This window comes from Panicum virgatum, chromosome 8K, assembly GCF_016808335.1.
Source record: "Panicum virgatum strain AP13 chromosome 8K, P.virgatum_v5, whole genome shotgun sequence".
NCBI lineage: Eukaryota > Viridiplantae > Streptophyta > Magnoliopsida > Poales > Poaceae > Panicum > Panicum virgatum.
The window spans coordinates 17,603,217-17,628,238 of record NC_053143.1 but is presented as its reverse complement, the minus strand read 5'-3'; the positions used below and the strand labels follow the sequence as shown (position 1 = coordinate 17,628,238).

At 41.9% G+C, this 25,022-nt stretch overlaps 3 protein-coding genes across 6 annotated transcripts; 2 read left to right on the top strand and 1 right to left on the bottom strand.

Moving 5' to 3' along the window:
* Positions 1 to 1,340: 1,340 nt before the first annotated feature.
* LOC120644096 lies at positions 1,341 to 4,394 on the top strand. Of its 4 annotated transcripts, none has more exons than XR_005663396.1 (4): positions 1,341 to 1,839; positions 2,274 to 3,239; positions 3,828 to 3,913; positions 4,118 to 4,394. XR_005663396.1 is itself a non-coding variant. In XM_039920649.1 (4 exons), the coding sequence occupies exons 1-4, from the start codon at positions 2,474 to 2,476 to the stop codon at positions 4,227 to 4,229; spliced, it is 357 nt and encodes a 118-aa protein (XP_039776583.1). In that variant the 5' UTR covers positions 1,341 to 2,473; the 3' UTR covers positions 4,230 to 4,394. The 4 variants fall into 4 exon arrangements, 1 of the variants encoding a protein (XP_039776583.1); XR_005663395.1 differs by having other exon boundaries at positions 2,206 to 3,239; XR_005663397.1 differs by having other exon boundaries at positions 1,341 to 2,599; positions 3,185 to 3,239.
* Positions 4,395 to 13,911: 9,517 nt separating this feature from the next.
* LOC120644095 (multiple organellar RNA editing factor 1, mitochondrial-like) lies at positions 13,912 to 18,000 on the bottom strand. Its single transcript, XM_039920648.1, has 5 exons — positions 17,583 to 18,000; positions 15,882 to 15,979; positions 15,726 to 15,791; positions 14,866 to 15,557; positions 13,912 to 14,155 (listed from the first exon to the last, which is right to left on the bottom strand). The coding sequence occupies exons 1-5, from the start codon at positions 17,930 to 17,932 to the stop codon at positions 14,144 to 14,146; spliced, it is 1,218 nt and encodes a 405-aa protein (XP_039776582.1). The 5' UTR covers positions 17,933 to 18,000; the 3' UTR covers positions 13,912 to 14,143.
* A 1,478-nt stretch (positions 18,001 to 19,478) lies between these two features.
* LOC120644094 (methylthioribose-1-phosphate isomerase-like) lies at positions 19,479 to 23,618 on the top strand. The gene is made up of 9 exons (XM_039920647.1): positions 19,479 to 19,747; positions 19,864 to 19,919; positions 21,384 to 21,539; positions 21,673 to 21,772; positions 22,162 to 22,304; positions 22,395 to 22,500; positions 22,749 to 22,887; positions 22,970 to 23,238; positions 23,371 to 23,618. Exons 1-9 carry the CDS (start codon positions 19,682 to 19,684, stop codon positions 23,437 to 23,439), a joined length of 1,104 nt encoding a protein of 367 aa, XP_039776581.1. The 5' UTR covers positions 19,479 to 19,681; the 3' UTR covers positions 23,440 to 23,618.
* The last annotated feature ends 1,404 nt before the right edge of the window (positions 23,619 to 25,022 follow it).

Below are 25,022 nucleotides of genomic sequence, written 5' to 3'. Positions count from 1 at the left end.
ATTAGAGCCCATATGGGCTATTTGCAAATTTGTGACGAAAATTCACAAATTGTCATAGATCTTGTCTGTTTATGATGGTTTTTGTAAACGTCACAAAAAAATCGTCATGGGTTAAAGGATTTCTTGTAGTGTCTAGTGCTTCATCCGCAGCCCACTGTATTCCAAAAGCCTAAGGAGGAAGAACATCGGCATCTCAAGCCGTTGTACGTGAAAGGCTTCATCGACGGCAAACCAATGACCAATGTGCTAGTGGGAAGTGGTGCTGCTATCTACTTCATGCCGTACACCACATATTCACTACAACACATATAGGCTTCTGCGACGTTTTCCTCATGACGAAAGAGATTTTTGTTATTAGCTCACTTCAGTTTATGACGTTTTTTAGGTCCAGGCACATTTTAATGACGATCAGAGTGTGTTCGTCACTAACACAGAATGAAAATCATCATAAACTATTCGACTGCTGCACCGTGACGTTCTCTTTATTGTCATAGCATTGCACGAGTTGTCGTTACTAATTTGTGACAAATCAAATTTGTCATAAGTTCAAGTCCATTTTTTATAAAAAAAATAAGAAATATTGCAGAGCTAGGCCAAATATCAGGGTGGGACCCACATTTTTTCGTTTTTATCTTTTGGAAGAAATTCAGACATGTGGGGCCTACCAAGTTTTTCAGTTTTATTTTTTGGAGGAAATTCGGACATGTAGGACCAGATGTTAGAAATTCATTTAAGCTATAGAAAATAGCAGGTGAATTAAAAAATTATTAAAACCTCAATGTAACAACATATATAATATGTTACTTGTAAAAAATATTTTAAAGTATATAATATACATTTTTAGTAATTTACCTAATAATGATGTCTTTGTTTTTTTTAGAAACAATAATGATGTCTATGTTAGTTGAAAATAAAAGAAATCGCAAAAACCTGTTACTGGTCCGATAGGCCCAAAGCCCAACAATTTTACCGGCCCAACCTATGCCTTGAAAAACCCGTGCCGAACCCTATACCCTTCTCCCTCCGCCTCCTCTCCTCTCACTCTCCCTCCCCTCCTCTCCTCTCCGTCTCCCTCCCGCCGTCGCCATCTAGCGTGGGCAGCGACCTAGGGTTCGGCGCGGCGGCGGCGCGGAAAGGGGATGGGGCGACCATGCAGGTGGAGCTGCCGCTGCTGGACCCAGACCCCGAGGACGGGAGGGCGAGGCACGCCGGGCGGCGGCGCAGAAACCCTCACCGTTCAGCGGTCCGGTCGGCGCCGACACTAGCTGCGGCGGCGGCGCTGAAGCCAGTCTCTGCCGCAGACCCTCTCTTGTCCCCTCCTCTTACCCCTTTTTCAGTGGCGGACCCAGCAGGTAGTCCAAGTAGGCCTGGGACTACCTGCTGATTTGGCCCAAAAATATTTAGCATATCGAAGGCCCAGCACAGTCCGCACAATCCCGGCCTTGTTTTCCGTCTCCTGCAGATCATAATCTTCACTCGGCGTCTGAGCATCTCCGGCCAAGCCGCCGCCGCCCGTATCTCCTCTTGCGGTCTCCTCACCTCTCCTCTTTCCTGGCTTGACAGCACGGCTCCCGCAGTCATCCCGCGGTGCTACAGCAGCACGGCCGCAGCGAATCACAGGCGACCGCCACAAATCTAGCTCCACGCCCTAGGCCCCAACCTAGCGACTCACGTCTCGCAGTGCCCCGGCCTGTGGGCTGCGGCCAGGCCGGCCCCCCGTGGCGCCTGCCGTCCAGGGCGAGCGCGCGACGACGAGGCGTCGGGGCCTTAAGAGCTCGGCCGCCTGAGACGCCAACAAGTCCGACCGTCCGGCTGGCCCTTGTGCTCACTGCTCTACAGGTTACGGTCTCTCCAAGGAGAATTCATATCTGTGTAGAAATTACGACTAGGATATGCTAGTAATAGTGAATTAGTAGTAGAGCAATTTAGTCAGTAGAGCATTTGGATTTACAGATTGCAATAATTTAGCCATGAAATTAGATGTTGATATGTTCTTTTTGTTATTATGTGTTGTCATTTGTCAGAAAAGTGGGAGAGAGTTAAATCAAGAGATGTTTTATGTCAAATTTTAGTTGTTATTTGGAGACATTTTTAATGTATTAATGCATTTTTGGTTATTTCCGAATTGTTTAGAGATATTCCAAACTACCGAATTGATGGTTTTTGTTTTCTTATACCTTATTGCATTTGAATTTTTTTTGTTAGGACTACCCAAGGTTCAAATTTTGGGTCCGCCACTGCCCTTTTTACTCCCCCATTAATTATTTGCGCAGCTTCTGAACTCCAGCTCCAAGCACCCGTGCGTGATGGCTTTTGAGCTCGTCCAACTCTCCCCATCTAGATCCGGCCTCCATGCTAGAGGATCTAGCCTCTGCGCGCTGGAACCTGGCAGTGACGAGGCGAGGCGAGCAAATCGGGAGCTGCATCTCAGCCAAGGCGTCGCGGCCTCCTCACTTGCCGTCTTGCGGATCCGATGGCCAGAGGGGCGGCTTTGGGACTGGCACTTGCCCCTGGCCACGAGCACGGGGATGTCGGACGGGCTGATGCTGGCTACTATTGGTTGTTGATATTCGACAGGTTACATTGGCTAGGGCTGGAGGTCTGCGTTGTTGTTTTGTTGCTAAATTTGATTGGTATATTCTAATTGAAAGTGTTATTGAGTCTATTCTACGCTGCTAATTTGATCGGGAGCTATATCTTTCTGAGCCTTACTTCAATCCTCAATAATAAGCATGATTTTGTATTCAAATAGTACAGAAATAATGCAGCGCCATTGAGACCATGGTTGCAGACTGAAGAGTACTTGTCTTATGGACCATGAAACAGATTTATGTGTGATACCATGCCATGTTTTATCATTTTGACATGCTAGCAATACAGAAAAGCAAAGGATTTCTCGTAATAGATAACTATTGTAATTCTAAATGTGTTATTTTGGCATCCATCATGTTTATTAGGAGGTTGCCTTTTGCATGCCTGCTAGGTGTTCGATAAGATGACAATGTGCTATGTTACTCCTTGCTTTTTTGTTCTTTGTTTGGTGATTCTCTAATTTTTAGATCACTTCCATGAATCTTGGCTATAGGATTGGTAGAAGCACAATAATTCAAGAGTGTCATAGCACATCTACATTTTCCTGTACAATTTCAGAGTGCCATGACCTTTTTGTTGTTGTTGTGAACAGTGCTAGAATGATGGAGGGACATCGAGCAGGTCACCGCAAGCACAGCAAGTGCCAGGTCTGGACTAATTTGTTCCATCTACAGTATGGTTAAGATATGCTATTTAGCAGACACAAGATGACTTTTATTCAGTCAGTCATATGAATCTTCCTTTACTCTTAATGCTGGTGATTTCGGATCTATACTTCAGTTGGCTGATTATTGCTTCGCCAGATAAATTACTTAGGAGTTAGGATGTCTAAATCGATTGTGATGTTTAGCTCACTGTTTTGGTTGGCTGATTATTACCTCTGCCGATAGATTGCGCTTACTTGCAGGAGCCAGATGTGACATATGTGAAATAGCAAGTAATTTATTCTCCTTTCTTGATCAAATTGGTTGAGTTATTTATAACTTTCTAAAATTTGGGAGCTCTTAAGGTTATATCTATCTCTGCTACCTCAAAAGAAGCAAATGGATTAGCATAACAAACTACAGTCTTTGAATTTGTTATGCTTGATTGCTTTGCAGGAATGGTACTTATAACCAAAGAAAATACTGTAACTTAGCATGTGCACTTGTGTGACTAGAAGTTACAAACATATGTATGCCTGATATTTAGTTAATGGGTGTTATGGTACTTATAATTGTTGCCTTTCTTACCAGTTAATTACAGAAAAAGCAATGGTCGATCATGAATGGATGCACAATACTTGGAACACTTGCGGTTTCTTTTCAACAAGCTTGGTCAGGTATACATTCTCTCCAAAAATTAATGCGTTCTGTTTCTAGGATAGAGGAAAAAATATTGGTTTAGTTTGGCCTACCTAGTTCTTTTCTCTGCACTGCACGAATGCAAAACCATATTTTCTCTACACGATACGTTGTCTGCTGGCTCAACCAGCATAATTTTTCTTAATTAACTATTTTTGTTGTCTGCATTATGGGTGTTGCAGGTTCTGTTCGTGGGGAGGCACTGAAGTTATATCTTTCAAGATGATTCGAGCTTTTTATTTGCGTAACTCATTATCTGTCATCAAGTGGCTTGGCTGTTTGTGTTTGGGTTGAGTGACTTGTCGTTGGGCTGTGATATGAATCTGGTGATTTTTGGACAAGTAATATTGTGTTGTAATATATATTCAGTCAAGTTACCTGCTGGTTTGAATGAACCTGTTGTTATAATATCAGTATTGCTAAATATTATGGGATGAAATGATGATGGATTTGCTGTTATGGGCTAAAATACTATTGGATCTATTGTTATGGCTGAAATGGCTGGGCCTTATTAGGCCACGAAAAATTTTATGACGAATCAAATCATCATAATGGAGGTGCCACATCATATCTTAGTCATCGCCACATCATATGAGTTAAACATTTTATGACATTTTATGTCCTACGTGGCACATGTACAATCATCCATCATACATTTTGTGACGTTTGTTAGTATTAATTATGACAAAAAATGAGCGCCAATAATTTGTGACGATAGAATAATCGTCATAAGATTTACGACAAAAAAATATATTTTCATCGCAGAAGATCTTTTATGACATGGTATAGGCGACGAACCAATTTTCGTCACGCAAACGTCACAGATTATGAAACATGACGAAAATACCATTTTCAGTGACATAAATAGAACGTCACATAAACCTATATGTGTTGTAGTGATTGGAGGCATCGGAAGACTCCTGAAGATCTAATCAAGACCGATATGACTCTCGGGGGTTTCGGTGGAAATCCCTTGCTGGCAAGAGGGGTACTGAATGTGGAGCTCACCATCGGCATGGCAAGGGGACAACATAGAGGTTGTATCGGCTGATACTTCAGTCAACATCGTTGCAGCCGATGCACCTATGGGAAGCTGAATGCGAATTTCTACAAGTCTCTGGCTGGAGACTAAAGCTGATACAAGTAGTCGGCTCTAAGAGTGTACTCCGATGGATCAAGACTGATGGTTATGATGAAGAGACACAAACAAACAGCCGATGGTTATTGTTGAGCAGCAAGGATTGATGATCACGAGACTATGTTGCTACCAACGCTGCTAATGCTGCTGATACTGGTATGATGAGAAAAACTTTATTTCTTATTGCAAAAATACTTGGAAATTTTATCTTGCAAAAATAAACATAGCTTAGCTCCTCAATGATATTAAATTTCTACCAGAGCTATATGTTGACATCCTTGAAAAACCTTTTACATATGCAACTTATTTTTGTATTGAGCGTTGTCAAATTGTTTGTGACCCTTATGAGATGCATGTCATACTTTTAAGATCAAGATCACGTACACTCCACATGTTTTCCGCCGCTGGGTATTAACTACCGGGCGCATCGCTGTGGTTTTGTCTAGGTTCGCCTACTCAGCTACTCATATGCTGACTTCTACACTGGAAGTCACGCAAAAATATGCCTTCCATTCACACAAAAAATACTTCGCCCCTTTGACGTGACTCTTCATATTCATCATGCAAAAGGATATGGGCTATGCAAAAAAAAAGAAAAATATATTCGTACCCAAAAGCATGAGAAAAAAGAAAGAAAAAAATATAGCACATATCCCAAAGAAGAAATAAAGGATAGAGTCATGCAACGGAGGTGCGAGTTTCATCTAGAAAAATTCCACACACATGCACATCTTGATCTGATTGTATGACTTATTTTCTCCGTTGGATCCGGTTTTTGACTTTGCAAAATATGCAATACAAGTATGCTTCCTTTTCCTCCCCTACCCTAAGCTCCACCAAAAAGCCTTATTAGAAGTAGGAAGCAAAGAGGCGATCCAATGCCTTGGTGAAGAATCATACATATTGAGTGATCCAAGAGAATCATTTGAGGAGCAAGATTATAAAATCTTTCAAAAGACCCAAGTTATTTAGCAGGAGGAATAGAGTTGACTTAATGTTTAACATTGGCTTAAAGAATTGTGGTCATCGGCTATAAAGAGGGGCACTACCAGAAGAGTTCATCACAGTCTCTAGCTCGCTGCGGTTTTGATCTATCAAATGTTCTAGGCTTTAACTTCCGGGCGCATCGCTGTCGTTTTGTATAGATTCATCTAGTGTTATCCTAAACGCTAAACGGTAAATAGTCGGTCAACTGCCGTTTAGCCCATTATTTGGGAAAAACAGGTGTTTAAACGGGCAAAACAGGTGTTTAAACGGGCAAAACGGCCATTTAAACGGTCAAAACAACCGATTAAACGGAAATGGTGTACTAGTGTGTAGTGTTTAAACAGTTTGTAAATGGGCTAAACGACTGTTCAGGCGAACAGTGGATTCATCTATCAGTTATTGAAATCGCAAGGTTGTTATACTGGAGGCATCAGCTGAATTATGGTAAGAAACTTGGAAAAACGCATCGGCTATGAAAGAGTAGTATCAGAAAAGATGAGGTGTCGAGTCCATCATGCAGATTAAGGCATTGAATGTACAAAGTTTCAAAGCATGAAATCTTCATACTCCGAAACTAGGGGGCTTGTGTTGACACCGTTTTTTCGAACGTGTCAATCGAATGTTGCATGGTAGGAAGCAGATAGAAGCAAGCCAGGGCAGGAAAAGGATAACAACACATTGGGCCCGTGGGCCGAAAGGGCGTCATAGCTGATGGAGCGAGAATTAGGCTGGCAGACTTCGTCAGCAAGTTATTGTGTCAGATCTAGGTTTAGTTTGTTTTAGAAAGTTTATTTCTTTTTGGTCAAGTCATGTCGTCATCGACTAGGGTTTCTAGCCTATAAATATCAGCCTACGGGCTTGTAATCGTAGGCTTGTAATCAGATTTGTCACCAATCGACCAATCAAACATTTACCTTTCCACGTACTTTTACCTTTTTTGCCCTATGAGTAGGAGTAATGTAGATTCCTGATGAGTTCTTCAACAAGCTGGGCTGCATCGCCTCAATCTCCAGTTCGCCATGGTCTTCGTCAACCAGATGTTCTAGGCTTTAACCATTGGGTGCATCGTTGTGGTTTCATCTAGATTCATCTACAAGTTATCAATTCTTATCATATCTCGTAAGGCTGCATCAATCTGATCTCTTACTAGATGTGATAAAATCAAATTATCTCGCCTTGAATAAGATCTATCGGCTGGTTTATCCTATACATCTGTTACGTTGCTTCAATTGCCATATCATAAAGAATTCAACAGATTGTGCTTTATTTGCCGATAGTTTCTTGTTCTTGGCTTTTACTGAGCTTTTACCGAACTCTTATCTCGTTACATCTAGATTCATCAGCTAGTGACATTTAAGTCTATCGCCTTGCTGCTAGCGCTATCTCGGTTAGGTCCAATCCGACTAGTGGTGACGCTAGATTAATCGTCATCAGTTTGCTGGTTCTATTTGTGATGATTTATTTGTTCGGCGATTGCCCAATTTATTAATTCTATTCGACGGACGATGGGTGCATACATGTTTAACTACTGCATCGGCCATTGATCGTGTGGATTTGGCTTGGATAGCCGATGAGCTGTTTATGTTCATCAGGAGATTGGAATTGGCTTCATAGCTGATGATTTATTTATCATACTTTACTTGCCATATCATTATCGCTGCGGGTGCTAGGATTACATTGGCTAGATCGGTCGATCTTCAAAAGGATTATCTTCACCTTGTCAGTTGAATGGTCAAACTGACTGGCACGACCGCGCGCACCACGCGCCTTGATTTGGGTTCGGTACGACGGAGCGAAGCAGATCTCCCCGGCCCTTGTTGATCGTGGGAATCCCATCGGCGGATTTTTGTGTCAACAGGAGTAGAGGAGTTGAGTTGTTAAACAAACTGGATCGTACCAAGTTCGGACCGGCACTGCATGCCAAGGTTGTGGCCCAGACATGGTCTGAGGAATCAGGTTGGGCTGACACGATACTTTTCCGGCCTATTGGGCCATATCAGGTTAGCCTTAGGGTCGTCGAAAGCATCGAGGCCCATAATTTGAATTTTGGTAATTAACGACAACATATGTGGACTAACAATTTTTTGAGAAGAAATGAGTGTAGGTTGGTCCAAGAGAAAATAAACGCATGTTGATGTCATGAAGAATACTTGGAGATGATATTAGGAGGATAAGCTCAAGGCAAAGGTATATGATAGGGTTTTTCTATTTTTATTGGTCATAGGGTCATTAGTGGATGAAAAATAACCAGATTAATAGGATAGATAGATGTACTATCAAGAGGGGTCTTTGTGCCTTTGCTTGACAGTTCTATAGTGTCATTTTGCTCAAACATTTACATTGCATGCATGAGGGATAACTTCATTTGAAAAAATGGCTAACTTGTATTCAAATTGAGAGTTGACTCTGCTGGCACGAACGGTCCAGCCCATAGAGGTAGACAGTCAACCACCTCTTTAAAAATCTGAACAGAAACTTGAAGTTTGTGGTGAGCATCGAAAAGATGAACGACTGTCCCAGGAGGCGGACGGTCCGCCGGCTAACTTTTGTTTTTGGACTGAACCAAAGTGGTTCTGGAGCGAAAACGTTGTATTGCGGATGGTCCGCCCCTGGGGAGTGGACAGTCCGCAGGTCTTTTTCAAATTTAGTCAGAGATGTTTTCATCTCTAAGTGCTCAGGGTTTTGAACTGCGGACGGCCTACCCAATGGGTGCAGACAGTCCGCCTGGGCTCTAACGGTTGATTCTGACATGCATTTATTGCACTCCTAGCCATTGGTTTTGAATGGCAGACAATCCAGTTTTTTTGAGACGGACAGTCCATGCAAACTCTATTTTTATAGGATTTGAGTGTAACGGTTAGTTTTTGAGAGGGTAGCTATATACCTAATGCTTGGCCGCGGGTGAGGTCTCTTGGTACATTTGAAAGCTTCCTTCACGTATTTGAGCCAGCCTCCCCTCTCTCTCTCTCACACACACACACACTATGTGCTTAGATATTGCATCTTTGTGAGTGTGAGAGCATTCTAGTGCATTGCATCAAGAGTTTGAGCTTTGTGGCACTAGGGGGTCTTCAAGCAAGCGTCATCGACTTATTACTCTTGGGAGTTGCCGCTCCCTAGACGGCTTGGAGAAGGTTAAACAAGTGAGCCCTCTCAAGGAGATTGTGGAGGTGCCCCGGTTTGGTTGTGAGATGTCTTTGTGCTCACCTCGCCGGAGTGGTGAAGAGCAACTCTAGTGGAATCGAGGTGTGGAGCAGTTCATTGATTTAAGCCGGCTCAAGATCAAGAGAAGTCTTGATAGAGGAGCGGTTGAAGCTTTGAATCCACCTCAATGTGGATTAGAAGTGACCTGCAAGTCATGGACACCCCAAGAAAAATTCTTGTCTCGTGCCCGGTTATTTCTTTGCACAATTTAATTCCTGCAATTTACTTGTGCATTTTGCATTCCTAGAGATTGAATTATTTCTTATCAACCTAGGTTGCAAACCCTTACTAACGATAGGCTTTGTTAGATATAGGAGCTCACTTGTGTTACTAATTAAATTTTGAAGTGTTTGTGATTTTAGTTAAAACCGACTATTCACCTCTCTCTAGTCCCTAAATCCTACAATCATATTTTTTTATATACTGGGCCGCCCATTAATTAACCCAGCCCATTTGACCTTCTATATCCATATATAGCCGGAGTACTCCTTTTCTAATTGTTTTGAGCAAACATCCAAGATTAACAAGAGGGTACGTATAAACTGTGTGTTTGGCTGCATTATTTACTTCCACCTCACGTAGAATTTTATTTATTTATAACCTTTTTCAGTTTATATTTTAGAAATAATCCACCGAACAAATATGTGCAAATATAATCTTTTTATCACACCACAAAAACACACTATCTCGTCGCAAGATTTGGCATGACAAGGTGGGACACGTTGGAGTATATAGAGAGGTATGTCAGCACATATTCTACATGTCGACTTGTCGTGCAACTCCCATCGGCGTGACATGTCTTATCATGCCAGGCATGACGAGATCTTACCATAGAAAAATCATATCTTTTTATACGAACTCGGATGAAAATGATTTTTATGTAAAAATTGTACCACTTGATGAGATCTAAAACTTTGTTATTTTGAGTTTTTCATTTACTGTTATTAAGATGTTTAAAATGATTTAAATCCTATTCCCTTAGAAAAGAAATAAACCCCCCCCCCCTCCCCTGTGACGAACGAAATACTTCCTCTGTTCCTTACATAGTTGGCGCTTGACCATTCATCTTAATAAAGAACTATAGAGATTTCTTTTTTCCTTTTGTAACTTTTTTTATTATAAAGGTGTTTAAGAATGAGCTCTACTTTTAAATATTTGCAATAAGTTTCTAAATAATAGGACTGGTCTAATGACGTGACTAAAAGTCAACGATCTCAAATAGGGATACACATTATCTGCATAGGGAAACAGCTGTATGAACAAATGAACAAAAAGGTATTATACATTTGGAAATAGTCATGCTGAATATCTTTATATATGATTCTTTGTTGAGTAATATCATTGTTGTTAATAAATAATAATGGACGAACATTTTGCCACAATTTATTACGAGCAATATGAAAGCTTTTCCTATTACACTTACGTTTTTCTCACAAATATAATTACACCTGGGAGATTTAGGAGCTCCCTAAAATTTGATAATTTCCTTAATTGGACACAAAATTTACTTCTTTTATGGAAAACAAAATGTACTCATTAAAGATAAACAAATTCCATCACGGCCCACACTCCCTGGCCTAATGAAGCAATGATACTCAAAATGTTTTGTGATGAGATACAATATCTGATGCATACTGTACTTGTGCATATCGTATTACGCCAATATTTACAGTAGAACAATGTTCATAGCAAAAGGTCGTTATACTAGAACTGGGAATAGGAGCAAGGCATCCTCGAGCCATCCTAGCAATGGCTCCTTTGTCATGACAAGATTTCTAGAGGGGTAAAGAAAAAGCATGCCGTTGTACATGCGACGACGAAATCCTGAATGCCAACATGCAAACGAGAAAGCACACGTTGGAACTAGCCGCGCTTGCAGTGAACTGCACGTGTGTCGATCAGGGTCTCATACGCTGCACACAAGTAGACACCAACTCTCGTGCTCCCGTGGCCGTGAATGTTGCCAGGAGTTTCTTGGATCTGGTGACTGGCACGGCACAACTGACAAACATGATGATCACCTACAGAGAAGCAGTAACATCAGTAACACCTGCAAAAGCCACTCTCTATTTTCTATGAATTCAAAAGTGGTCATATATGCTTGGTTTTGCAACTCAGCATAGTAGATTAGTGGTAATACAATGTTAGGCTGGATGCTGAGCTTCATATTATTTGCTCAAAAAAGTGAAATCAAATCAAATATTTCGAATGGTAATATGGCATGCATATGCTTCCCTTCTCTGTCTTGTGTGATGAACTTTAAAACCATGCAAGCTCTCCAATCCGCACCACAGAATGGCCTAAAGCCAAACTTCATATATGAAACAAGAAAAAATCCATGCCTACAAAGATTTGAAAATCATTTCTGATCCAGAAATGAAAAACATGTAAGAATACAAAGAGCGGGTTCAGGATACATCACCAAATTCCACATGCAGAGAGCACAAGTCTGGGGAATTTTGAAGAGGGAGGCCTGGCATGGTGGATGAGAGCCCTCTGGCTAGCCAAGAAGACCGGCCGATGCAGCCACATCGCATTACCCATCACACGGGAATTTCTCAAGAAACACTTGCCATCCCCATGGCTGATGGATATGCCTACCAGAAGGCACGCATAGGCAAGTCATTCTTGGCTACCAAAAGGGGCTCTCCATCCCCATGTGAGGCCGCCCTCTTCTTCTCCACCTGCTCTGTTGCAGGCCTTCAGCCATGGCTGGTTCTATTGAGTTTGGTGTCTGTGGCAGCACTTGTTGCATACGAGAGGTATTTATAGAGTGGACAAGGAAAGGGGTCAGGCGATGCTTGCCACATTTCGGTGAATGGCATCTGCCATATCTTGTTGTTGGTTCCATTATTCAGATGGCAACAAAATGTATGGTGTTATTCATAAGGGTTAGAAAATCGATGGTGGAATTTCAGACGTCTGAGAAGAGTGTCTTGGAATTTTTATGTATATTGGATAGAGGTCCAAGTCTGGGCTATCTATATAGGCATTCCTCATAACGACAATATGTCATATGTGGTCTTAGAACAGAGCGGAAGGGACACATCACGCTTGGGTCACCATATCTTGCTACGATTAGATCCAAGGAAAGAGTAATGTGGCTTCCATTGCCAACAATGATATGGTGCCACCTGGTATCATCTGCCGCATGTAAAAATTCAATGTTAATTAAGAATTGAGTGCAAGGCCTTTAATCATTGTAGTATGCATGTCTGTTGTGGATTTAGAGATCATTTTGTTGTAAGCCTTACGTTGTGTTGGTTCGGCCTATGGGCAGTTCGCGTTGTAAACCTTTCTCCTTAATACAAAGATACATATCACTTCTATGTGTTCTCAGAAAAAAAAATAGATACCATCTGTGCTATCCATATAGGCCCTGAAAGGAATGCATGATGTGGTTTGAGAGAACTAAAGGTATATGACATGTATTGCCTAATCATTCTTTGATTTAAGGCAATACCATGGTATAGTTTGCTAAATTAGCCATTTTTTGTGAAAATCATGAGACTCCTAAAAGAACATGCTCTATGTTTTTATTAGTTCTTCAAAAGAATCACAGTTGTGGTGTTTGACCTTGAAAATGTACATGTATGCTAATGATGCTTGCCACATTTCTTTGGATGGCATCTGTGATCTCTTCTTGTTCCATTCAAACTGTGCCATTCGCTGTGAGTTGGAAACCAATGGCGGGATGGAGGTGCGGGAAAAGTTTAGACCCTTGGAGAGAGTATTAACAAGTGGTTTTAAGCTATAAGCCTAAGAATCAGGTGTTGCTTATAGTGCTCTGCCCTGATTTTCATTCTTTCTTCTTTTCTTGTAATGGTTCAATGCATCAACTTAGTGCGGAGGCCGAAATTTTATTGTTAATAGTTCTTCCTTCGGCTAAACTATAGATGACATGATTTTCACAATAGCCTCATAAATTTACCTTATAGATGTACCAAGTACATAATAACTTTGTGAGCAAAACCAGTAGCTGCAACATGATTCGCCCATGTATTTGCTACCCTTTGTGACAAACTTTATTCCGTTCAAAGGGGCAAATTCTAGATTCGGGCATTTCGAATTATGCTGGAGGTCGCCATAGCGTAAAAGCTGGATTTCGACTTTCCTGAAGAAACAAGTGGATTTCCGTCCCGTAGTTGACTCACCCGAAATCTTTTGAAATCTCATGCTCATGCACAACTTGCATCTGAACGGGCCAAGATGCCCAATACCAAGATCGATCAAAGCATCTGCAAGGTACCACAGCTTCAAAGGTAGGTGCAAATCTTCAGCAAATGTCAACGAGAATCGAACTAGTCAAGGAAAAAATTCTGGCAACATTCCCTTCGAAAACAGGGGAGGGGCAAGCAGCGCCTAATAGGACAAGGAACGCAGGACCTTCTGCAAATATAGGCGAAAAGACGAGCGCATCAGTAAAGGCATGAATGCATCTCAGAAACGAAAATCCCATATCATCGAAAAATGTTAGGCTTCTTGCTGTTCAATTTGTTGTGCAACCGAGAGCCACACAATGAGCAATTCAACTCCGAACTAACATGTAGTGTATGATGTGAGTTCATTAGTTACAGGCATCACCAGTTCACCACAAGCAATATTCACCATAGGACTTCCATATGGAAAGAATCGAACAAGGCAGAGTTGGAGGATATAGAGACAAAAGACCGTTCCACATTCTTCGTTGTTTAAGAATACCATCTTCCGGACCAACAAACAAAAATAAGTTTGCATCCATAACTTTGGTAACACATGCCAGTAAGTTTAGAGTTTGAATGCAAGCGAAATGAGACACTAATGCACCAGTCATTTATTTTACAGGTAGCGATTTCTACATTCAGGTCTCACGTCTGTCTTCACTGGAACGCTTAAGCTCTTACTGCCTACCCTGCACAACAGAGCAAAAGAGAATTAAATGTCAGCAACCAGCATACATGGCATAAGTTCATATATTATTGGTGACTGAATGCTACTCCATGCGCCTGATAGACAGGCTATCGGTTACAGGTTACTAGAAGATATGGTTCAGCAACCATAAAATGCCTTAGAGAACTAATTTGTGTGTGGTTGCTTCTTATGTCACACAATATAGACAACTTAAGTGTGTGTACTAACTTAGCTTGAGTAAGTGTTGCGCAATCTGGTAAGCTAGTAACACATGGCTGTCAGATAAATCACAAATGGTTTTTTTTTCTGCATTTTATAAAAGTGTGTGGAACTATTTTCTAGAAAAAACAATAAATTTAAGTTCAAAGGCATATTCCTCTGCAGAAAGGCTGCTGCAGAATCAGTTCTAGCTACATTTTGTTAAAATTGGGTTTGATGTATTCCCACAATTCTATCACAGCGCCCAAAGAAAAAGAATTTCAACAAATAGAAGGGCATGGGTATTGATGGAAATTAGTTCATAAATCTAAACAATCACTTAACATGCAGAAAAGCTGTAGTAAGAAATCTGAACCTACGCAAAGCCACTGTATGAATTCAATCTAAAACTGGCTAAACACTACGTACAAGATGTCAGTCTAAACAGCCTTGCTTTAATGCAAATAGGAATACCACTAATAAGTGAAATTTGTATGTCAAATACTCTCATACCTGCCAGTTTCCTTGTCCTTCTCCTGGGCTAGGATATTGGCCAGAACCTCTTTGCCAGTTATCTCCACCATATGCCGGTCCTGTCCCCTGTCTGCTGTCCCCATCATAACTAGGATTCACACCAGGAACTCTTCTACCTCCAGGATATGGTGATGGAGGTGCCTGGCCATAGTTTCCAGGTGGTGATGGTTCGCCATAAGATCCAGGTGCTGATGGTTGGCCATAAGATCCAGGTGGTGAAGGGCCACCAGGCCTGAAACCTCCTCCCTGATCTTGCGAGAAGTTCCTGCTATCTTGGGGGTTGCTGTAACCTTGACCTTGACCAGCTGGATTCACTGGGTAACGAGGTGCTTGACCTTGGAAAGCACCAGGTGGTCCACTGTAACCTGAACGGTCTGCATAATCATTCCCCCCAAAACCTCTAGCATCCTGTACACCTTGTGCATAATTATTCTGCTGTGGGGAATAGCTTCTTCCATCTTGCTGAGGGCGGTATGTCTGGAAGTTTCCTTGCTGTGGCGGGCTATTCTGATAACCTCCTTGCGTAGGGCGGCTGTTCTGGTAATTTCCTTGCTGTGGAGGGCCATCCTGGGGGTTTCCTCGGTAGTTACGGTTCCTATCAGTCCTTGAGGGTTTGCTATAGTGAACAGGCGGTGGTCTTGGAGTGATCACACCATTGTCATATTTGTCTCCTGGTGAAATCAATGCATTTCAGAATGAGTTTCTACCAAGTATCATGTGCTAGATACAGTAAAAGGATTAAATCATGGCACAATTACAAACTCAAGGTACAAGAAAAAATCAGGTGTTTCAAAGTTAATAACTAGTAAATTAAAGAAAAAAATGAAAATTGATCAGACCTCCATACTCCTTCGTCTCTGGATATAGGTATGAATCAGGCAAAATGAAAACAACTCCAGGCAAACCTGACCAAAATTCCAAAAGAGGTAAATACTATAGATGTCATAAGCGTATCAGTTGCAAGAAAAAAAATTGAATTGGATACTTTCACTCACCGCGGAATTTTTCTGACATGTCCTCAGTCATTACAGCCTGAAAACCAATATAGGTTGTTGTGCTAAAAGCATACATCCTCTTCTTAGCCTCCTCATAACTAAAAGAAATTCAGAGCCCAGCAAATGAGGCAAATTATATTATCTATTGCTATTGATTGAATTAATTGTTTATCTCATAACAAAGATTGTTAACTATAACAGCAACCAGTCAAAGACTCGAGTAGTTAAGAGGTATGCCACCAAATTTGTACAATAATGAAAGCAAAAGAACAATAACTTCACAATTTAAGATTTAAATCATCAAGTACAAATATTATACAAGACTATAAGTATTGCATGGAGGTCACAGTTACCAAACATTGATCACTGGCACAAAGAGTCCAGCTAGTAAAATGCACAGTAATATGAACAGCACAAAGCTATAGAAACTAGAGAACAAAGACTGGACATCTTATGTTATTGTTTGAGAGTGGATGACAGTACATCTTCTATCAGCTGAAATTTATATTACAAAAAAAACGAGGTCATGATTACTAATAATCCTACAAAGTGAATATCCATCCTTTTTCCATATTAACAGATAGACACAATTCCTTAAGAAGAGAGACAGCAATACAACAGTTCAGACATAGACATTAGTTTCAGGAGGACCTTGATATACTATTTTCAAGTTCGACATAAACTCTCATGTGGACCTACACTAATTGATGCCCCAAGGCCCAAACTACCCCTGGAAATGTTTGAAGTAAAGTCAGAAACAGGAAAGGAGTTAGATGGTTTTGAAACTATGGGGCAACATTTTAACCCCAGATTAACACAAACTAATATGCTCATGTGACCACTTCTAATCCATATGTTCATTGCAAACTTTCTTGCATATTATCCCTCAAATTACCCATGCTCATTACACGCTTCTCAGTTTAACTCCAGTGCAGGCAAGACCTCCTTAAATACACCTATCCTGCGAGAAGTAAATGATGCTGCTTTCCTTATAGCACCATCATCTGAAAATTGAACACATTTCAACAACTAGGTGAGATAATTTACATCCATACACTGCTAGTATGGAAATTGCTCACAACCTCACACACTCAAGCGAATGCAGTGAGACAAATATCCAAGATCCACAATCCCCCCTAGCAGTTGAAGCTTTATATTAAAAAAAATTTGGCCAGATAGAATGAACTGTTGTGATTAAAAGGAAAAATGCTCCTGCCAGGAAAAGTGTCATCTTTGGAATTGTCATGGTCATGGCCATATTGTATCTGTAAACCAAATTTTTAAGATGAACGTATCATATCACTTTTATATGATATCACCAATGAAGTTGACAATCATAACTATAGGTCCTCTCAAAAACAAATATTCATTTGGCACATCCTGACACGTCGCTTATTTCTCAACTGGAGCTACTACATACTGGTATAAATCCATAAACAGAATAAAGACTACCAGTTCCCTTCAGCACTTCAAGGATGCCAAGGCAAGCAGCACTTTAGATGAAACACCCAACTCAACCCCCACCACACCCACAGGCGATAGCACAACAACATGAAGCAATTGCATAATTCAGAATCGCATTTCACACCTACAAGGAATTAACGGCCGACCATTTCACAGCGACGCCAAGCCCAATCCGTAACAAAATCACGCATGTCGTAGCGAACTCGAAACGAGACGAGAATATGCTAGGCGTCATACCTCCCGACGACCTTGGCGAGGGTCTGGAGGTAGGTCTCGATCATCTCCTCGCGGGAGGGCTTGGGGTCCGGGAACTCCATGGTGATGAGCCAGTGGTTGTAGTCGCAGCCCTCGAAGAGGATCTCATCGGGGGAGATCTTGCTGTCGTCCGCCCCGCCCCGCGCCGCCGCCGCGGCTGTCGACCGGAACCCGGCGGCGCCGCCGGGGAGGAGCCGCCACGGCGCCCGCGGGAGCGGCGCCGCCGGAGAGGCGGAGGGAGGCCCGAGGGCGAGGGAGGCGGACGGGCGGAGGAGGGGCGCCGCGGTGGAGGCGGCGGCGAGGGCCCGCCGGAGGCGCAGCGCGAGGGCCATGGCGGGGGTGGGGCTAGGGTTTTGTCGGCGGCGGGGTGAGGAGAAGGTTCTGGGGGTCTAGGGGTTTATGCTGAGGACGGGGGAATGGAGGATTAGCAGGCGAGTTAGTTGCAAAGCCACGCCACTGACAGGTGGGCCCGGATGCCTTCTCATGGTGGGCCCGGCGAATGGCATGGTTGGTTTATTGTTATTATTAATTTTTTTGAAAGGAAATTGTTATTATTTTGTGGCGGCTTGATTGTTAGTGTCAGTGTGACTGTGTGAGGCTGCGAGGTGGGCCGCGAGTTGCATACGGGATGTCGATCCCTGGCAGGTGGGCCCACAGATGATGAGGATAACGTTGCTAGTCTGGTGTAAGGCAAACTTTTTAATAACTTATATTACAAGAGTACAATAGACCAATAAACAGTTGGAAACCAAGTTATTTGCTTTGGTTTCTCTCTTTGCAAAATTTTACAAGCTTTGCACTCTATTTGCTCTCGTTAAGAATTTGATGATGGCTTTTGGGCAAACCAATATGTATGTTGCGAGTTGATTTATTGAATTGGAGTCCAGAGTAGGAAAAAGCCTCCTAAAGTAAACTGTTTTTGAGCTGGCCTCTGAGGAACTCCTATTTAAAAGAGTTGCCAGAGGACAACCCAAATGCTTAAGCCGGGTCGCCACCATAAAAATAGATTATTCCAAATGTCATTTCACATGCACTGCTATGCTCATTTCCGTTTACATATAAATCGGTGGCGTCAATACCCCACATTTATACGTGCTATGCCATGCAGTTGTGCTATTCTCTTCTCCCGCGTGGCCACGTCATTACACAATTGATTAAGTTTCACAACAACAAGTACAATTGATCAAAGAGGCAAAGGTCAGCCCATCTCTTCGTCTCAAAGTCTCAAACAATCAATTTCAAAAAAAAAATGTCTCCAACAATCAGCCGGATAAGGTCGATCGATATTCCCCTTACCCAATCCCGCCGCATCTATCCTTGGATCTTTTGCCCGTTTCGCATATTAGCCCTCCGGACCCTCAACATATTGCAAGAGTTGCCAGCCGAATTGGCATCTCCATCTAGCACAACGCACGGCATGACTCGCGCCCGCCGCCGACTCCCGCTGGATTTTCTTTTCCAAATCCAAGATTAACGTTAGCAAGAATCCAAATCCAATCCACCATGCTTCGTGCCGCCGTGACTCCGGTTGACCATGGCCGCGTAAATTGGACAGGCTGCGAATAGGGAGGTAAATGGTATGAATATTTTCTGATCGTATTCGAATTCGATCCGATCTGGAAAATTTTTTATCTGTCCATATCCGATTGCGAGTATGCAATATTCGTAATCGATTCGTATCTGAATGTTCAAAAATTACATTTTTATAATGTTGATATTTATTACAATTTTATCTGATAAAAACTAACATTATCTGTATCTGGCTCTATATTCAAATATAAATATAAAAATAAATACGATATTCAATTACATTTTTATCTCTAGCTGCGAAGGGACCTCGCTGCGAAAGAGCGGCGTGAACAGTCATTCTCATTCCTTTCCCTCTTTTAGCCCGGGGCGCCGCCGGGCTCCCATCCCGATGCGCGCAAACGAACAAGGCAGAGTTCACGGGCTCAGCTCACTCAGCGCGCCGCCTCGCCTCCTATGCTCCCCCCTTTCACCGGAGAAAAAGGTGCTCTGAATCTTCTCGTCTTCCTCGGTTCAGGGACGCCGGGGGATTCCTCCTCGCCCCCTTCAACGGAATGGTGGGGTCCGACGCGCTGCAGGCCATCGTCTACGCCCGCGGGTCGCTCCGCCTCCTCGATCAGGTCCGCCGGCTGCTCCTTGGATTCCTCTCCTTCCTCCTCCCCTGCTTCGTGGGAACCGGGGGCATGGGCTCTCGCCTCGGTTTGATTCATTCTGGGCTGGCTTTGATCCGACGCAGAGGAAGCTGCCGCTCGAGGTGGACTACGTCGACGTCAAGGACTCCGCCGATGGCTGGTGCGTGAGATGGAAATTCTCTCTCTTTTTGGTCGCTCAGTCTCCTCGTTCTTGGTTGCTCTAGCGGAGAGTTTTTGCCGGTTGCTAGTATCCGGAGCCACGTCCTTTGGTTCATCCCTGGCTCTGTCCTCCCCCGCCTCGTATCTGACGGTGACGAGGGGAGGACGGTGGTTTCGGGTTCGGGGTTTCTTCTTTCCTTGAAAAAAAAAAGAAGCTCCGCGCACGCACTTTGTGCTGTTATTTTACCGAACCTGGAATGCGCAGGAGTGGCGTCCTGCAGTCTGCAGAAGCATGAGCGAGTTTCAGTGGTCAACGGCAAAAGTTTCCTTTTAAAAAATAGAGGATGCTGCTAAAGCTCCGAGCTTTTGGGTTCTTAGCCTTCCGTTTGAAATTGAAGTTTTTCAGCTATTATGACTTGTTGAGGAATGAACTTTAGGTGACCTGACAAAGTACAGGGGAAATTTTTGTCGAGGCACACTTGGTGTGGTCTCAGGCTGGTTCCAACAGCGGGTCTGCAGCCCCAGCCCACAGCCACAGCCACGTCAGCGCCACGTCAGCTCTCGCCAACCCACTCGACCCCAGCGCTCCATCAGTCAGCCTGCAGCCTCAGCCCACAGCCACATCAGCGCCACGTCAGCTTCTCCATTCCAGACTTAACCATTTCAGAACGCATTGCTCTATGATTTAAATTGACACAGTAAAACCACTTTATTAAATTTAAAAATTCAGAAATTACATAAAAATTCGAAATAAAAATTACACGAAAATTTAAAATAAAGAAAATTACATAAAAATATAAAAATTACACGAAATTTGTGATTTTTTGGAATTTTTTCTGAATTTTTTGGAGTCCAAACGGTCAAAAACGGCTAATTGCAACGGCTAGCTGACGTGGCAGCCGTTGGCCAATCACAGAGCGCCGCGTGGCAGCCGACCGGACGCGGGGTCGGTACCGACCGGCCGGGTCGGTACCGACCGCGCGCGGCTCCAACGCCGGTCGGTAGCGCTACCGCCCCGCGCTCTCGGTTTCCGCGCTTACCGACCGGCGCGGGTCGGTAGCCGGGTCGGTACCGACCGGCGGGGGTCGGTACCGACCCCGTTGGAACCAGCCTCATAATACAGAAACTGATTCGGTGTGGAGTACAGGAGGGATTATATGAGATTATGAGTCCATAGGAAATGATGATGAACCCATATTCATTCACAGTAATGAGACCTATCTGGGTATGATTGCCATTCGTCGTTACTCGTTAGACAAGAATCTGTGCATTTACGAAATATCAGTTATCAGTGGGTACAATATGCGATGCATGCATGTAATCTCCTGATTAGTCTACAGCCTCATTGAAACATGCATACCACTGGATAAGAATATAGATGCCAGCTCCTGTCAATATTTTTCCTTTTTTTAGTTAAAATGATTCTTTATTATACTATAGCCTTAAACTACAAAATATTATGCAGGAATGCAATCAGAGACATGGTTGTCCGTGGTGCTCCGGCAATAGCAATAACAGCAGCGCTAGCATTAGCCGTGGAAGTTTCTGATTTAGATTTCACTGGTACTCCTGCAGAAGCAGCTTCTTTTGTTTCCAAAAAACTGGAATACCTTGTATCCAGGTAAGCATAGTTCAACTAATTCCTTTCCTACTTGCGTACAAAAAGTTTTGTCCTTATGTTCACCCTTTTTAAACATATGTATACTTCTAGTCATGCATTACTAATCTCATTTTATTATTTATTTCTGTATCAGCCGCCCAACTGCAGTGAACCTATCTGATGCTGCAACAAAACTTCAGACTTTGGTGTCAAAGACAGCTGAAAATGCGAAAGATGCCAAGGCTATCTTTCAGGTACCAACATAGATAGCAAGTTAGTGTACATCCTTCTGCTTGTGAATAGTTAAAAACATGCACAAAAAAATCATTATGAATATACTATGTTTATGTGGTGAACGATAATACTGTATAGCTAATCTTTCTTGCAACTTGTATCTTTTTAATATAAAGAGAAGTAACCAACCTGATGAAATGATGTTAAGAGATGGCAAAAATGTAAAGTGAGAAATTACTAGCATGGACCAACATTTCTTGAAGGTGTAGCACTTCAATGTTTCCCTCAACGTTTCACATGGAACCATAGCGTAAAAAGCAAAAGCTTATAATTATCTAGCTAGTAGCCACATGCTTATTTATAGAATACAATTACTTAGAATATGCACTGGTTCGCATGACCCAATTAGGTCTACATTGAGGTTGCAGAGACCATGCTTATTGATGATGTGGCAGATAATAAAGCTATTGGCTCACATGGCTCATTGTTTCTTCAAAGGCAGCTTGGAAATTCAAAAAATATCTCTGTTCTGACCCATTGTAATACGGGCAGGTAAATGATAACTCAAGATGATTAGTTTTCTTCTTTCTGCGTGTGATGCTCAAATTCCTTATGCACTTTATTTTGCTCTCTCTAATGCAGCCTTGCAACTGCTGGTTATGGAACTGCCCTTGGGGTTATTCGTGCTCTTCATTCTGCTGGAGTTTTAGAGAAAGCGTTTTGCACTGAAACTCGTCCATTTAACCAGGTAGCTATTCCTTTATTTACATTACCATTAAATTTCTAATTTAGCATATCAATGTTTGACCTGTGATATGCAATATGTCTAGAGCTGTTTACATCTCTGGCAATAACTCAAATGATTAGACCACTAATTATTCTAGTTAGATTACATATATGCCAATAGTGATAACTTTTCACAACCTTTTCAGCAACTATATTAAGATAAATATTTTCAATGTTGTCTCTATAAGCTGATTTTCTGTCAATTTCCAGGGATCCAGGCTTACAGCCTTCGAGTTGGTTCATGAGAAAATACCTTCAACACTAATAGCAGATTCTGCTGCTTCTGCACTGATGAAACAAGGGCGTGTTCAGGCAGTCATTGTTGGTGCTGATCGTATAGCAGCAAATGGTAAATATCCACTTCTTTTATCACATCAATGTAAAATTAAATATTCCTATTGTTGACTGTGTTTCCTTTATAAAATTTCAAGGTGACACGGCCAACAAGATTGGCACATACAACCTTGCCATTTCTGCAAAGCATCATGGTGTCCAGTTCTATGTGGCAGCGCCTGTAACTTCCATTGATCCCGCGCTCCCATCTGGGGAAGAAATTGTCATAGAGGAAAGGTCGCCCAAGGAGTTGCTGAACTCTGAAGGTGGTCTTGGAAAGCAAGTTGCTGCATCCGGTATATCAGTCTGGAACCCAGCTTTCGATGTTACTCCAGCAAACCTGATTACTGCAATCATAACAGAGAAGGTATGCTTCTCCCCACTTCTACACTGTTTCTTTGTGTCCAGCAATGTTGCTATTGGCTCCACATCTTGCGGAGAACATTGGTTGATAATTGATATGCTGTGGGCTGATGATGGTTTTTCGATTTATTTGTAGGGTGTGATCACAAAAACTGATGCTGATGGAGCTTTCGACATCAAAGCTTTCATTCAGTCTGCGAAATAATGCTATTTAGCAAGCCTCATTTTTGTATGACAAATGTGTGGAGCACCTCATTTACTCATACAATAAAACTGCTCCAGTGAGGCTCATGTTGTAACAAGGATGTGTCCATGAGCATTGGAAGTAATAAAGACTTTTCTTGTTGCTTAAACAAAACACAGGAGTTCTGCTCGTCCATCAAAGATAGGGTAGATAATACATCAGAGGTCCCAGATGAGGGAAGAACTGCCAGCATACCGTATTCTTCAGTCAAACGCATGCTTGTTTTTATATCATTTAATCTAGTATTTACAAAACTAAGTCTAGGATTCCCGAAATATCAGGGATAATATATAATCGAGAAAATAAATGGTGAAGATATATTTTCACCAAATCATATGTTGGAAATGGCAAAAGTATCAAATTTCCATCATAATTTTTGACAAAATATGTAATTCTTACTTTGTAGTTGACTATTTCTGATTTGCTAAACAGCAAGGCAAAAACTAGACACTTCTGCTATTTTCATCATACATATTTTTGCCATTTGATTTGGCAATTGTATGTTGTTTTTTGAAGTTTGTCAATACTAAGATTTTTTTAATGACTGGATTATAAGATATTTAAAAAGTAAAATACCTCAAGGATGCAGCAACACCTAGTTACTCAGTCATGAAGAGGATACATTACATCAGGGAATAGTAAACTTCATAAAAAGCTTAACTTCATAGTCCAACCAAAGGAAGCCCCCTGCTACATGCAACATGTCATTGTTTTCTATCCCTCTTTTCGGTGCAACAACCCTATTTGAGAGCTGTTGCAAGTGGTGTTTCTACGTTCATCCAAATTTTATTTTAAAGTTCAAATTACCTTTAAAGATAAATTTGTGATGCAACAACAACAATTTTGTCATTTACGGGAACATGGAATGATTTGTATTTATCACTCGGCTAGTTGTAGCTGGTGATGATTTGTTGTGAGAGAAGTACTGCTGGTTGTTGACTGGTGATGATTTGTTGTGAGAGAAGTATCGCTGGTTGTTGACTGGTTGGCTAACAAGCCAGAGTCTGTAATTCAGACGTACCTAGATGACAAGAATGTCACTGAAACCCATCAAAGTTACTCCCTCCGTTCAAAATTATAGTTTGATTTTTTTTGACCCAATTTTGACCACTCATCTTATTCAAAAATTTATGCAAAATATCACTTTTTTTTGTTGCTTGCTTTATCAATAAAAGTTCTTCAAAAATGACTTAATTTAATTGTGTTTGTGTAAATTTTTTAAATAAGACGAATGGTCAAATTTGAGATTAGAAAAGTCAAATAACATAAAATTTGGAACGGAAAAAAGTCAAATAACCTATGATTTGAAACAGAAAGAGTATGCAACTAGCCTTGTTCAGAACAACACACAAACGCAGATGTAAATAATGTGCCAAAGAAGTGCCCCAACTTTTTCTCCTTGGCAAGGAAAATCCGTGAATCGACAGCGCTAGTGGCAGGCGGCTTCAATCAGATCAAAGGAACTTTGGAGTTTAAACATAAACATGGTAGCACACGAGACATACTGCCAACCATGCGATCTGAATTGTGGAAAAGCACCATCC

Coding starts and splice junctions, on each gene's coding strand:
- LOC120644096 (XM_039920649.1), top strand. CDS start 2,474: ATGGCCAGAGGGGCGGCTTTGGGACTGGCACTTGCCCCTGGCCACGAG. Junction 2,578..3,184: donor TGGTTGTTGATATTCGACAG/GTTACATTGGCT, acceptor TGTTGTGAACAG/TGCTAGAATGATGGAGGGAC. Junction 3,914..4,117: donor TTTTCAACAAGCTTGGTCAG/GTATACATTCTC, acceptor TGGGTGTTGCAG/GTTCTGTTCGTGGGGAGGCA.
- LOC120644095 (XM_039920648.1), bottom strand. CDS start 17,932: ATGGCCCTCGCGCTGCGCCTCCGGCGGGCCCTCGCCGCCGCCTCCACC. Junction 15,980..17,582: donor CTCGCCAAGGTCGTCGGGAG/GTATGACGCCTA, acceptor AATTTCTTTTAG/TTATGAGGAGGCTAAGAAGA. Junction 15,558..15,725: donor AGAGACGAAGGAGTATGGAG/GTCTGATCAATT, acceptor TGATTTCACCAG/GAGACAAATATGACAATGGT.
- LOC120644094 (XM_039920647.1), top strand. CDS start 19,682: ATGGTGGGGTCCGACGCGCTGCAGGCCATCGTCTACGCCCGCGGGTCG. Junction 19,748..19,863: donor CGCTCCGCCTCCTCGATCAG/GTCCGCCGGCTG, acceptor GATCCGACGCAG/AGGAAGCTGCCGCTCGAGGT. Junction 22,888..22,969: donor TGATCGTATAGCAGCAAATG/GTAAATATCCAC, acceptor TAAAATTTCAAG/GTGACACGGCCAACAAGATT.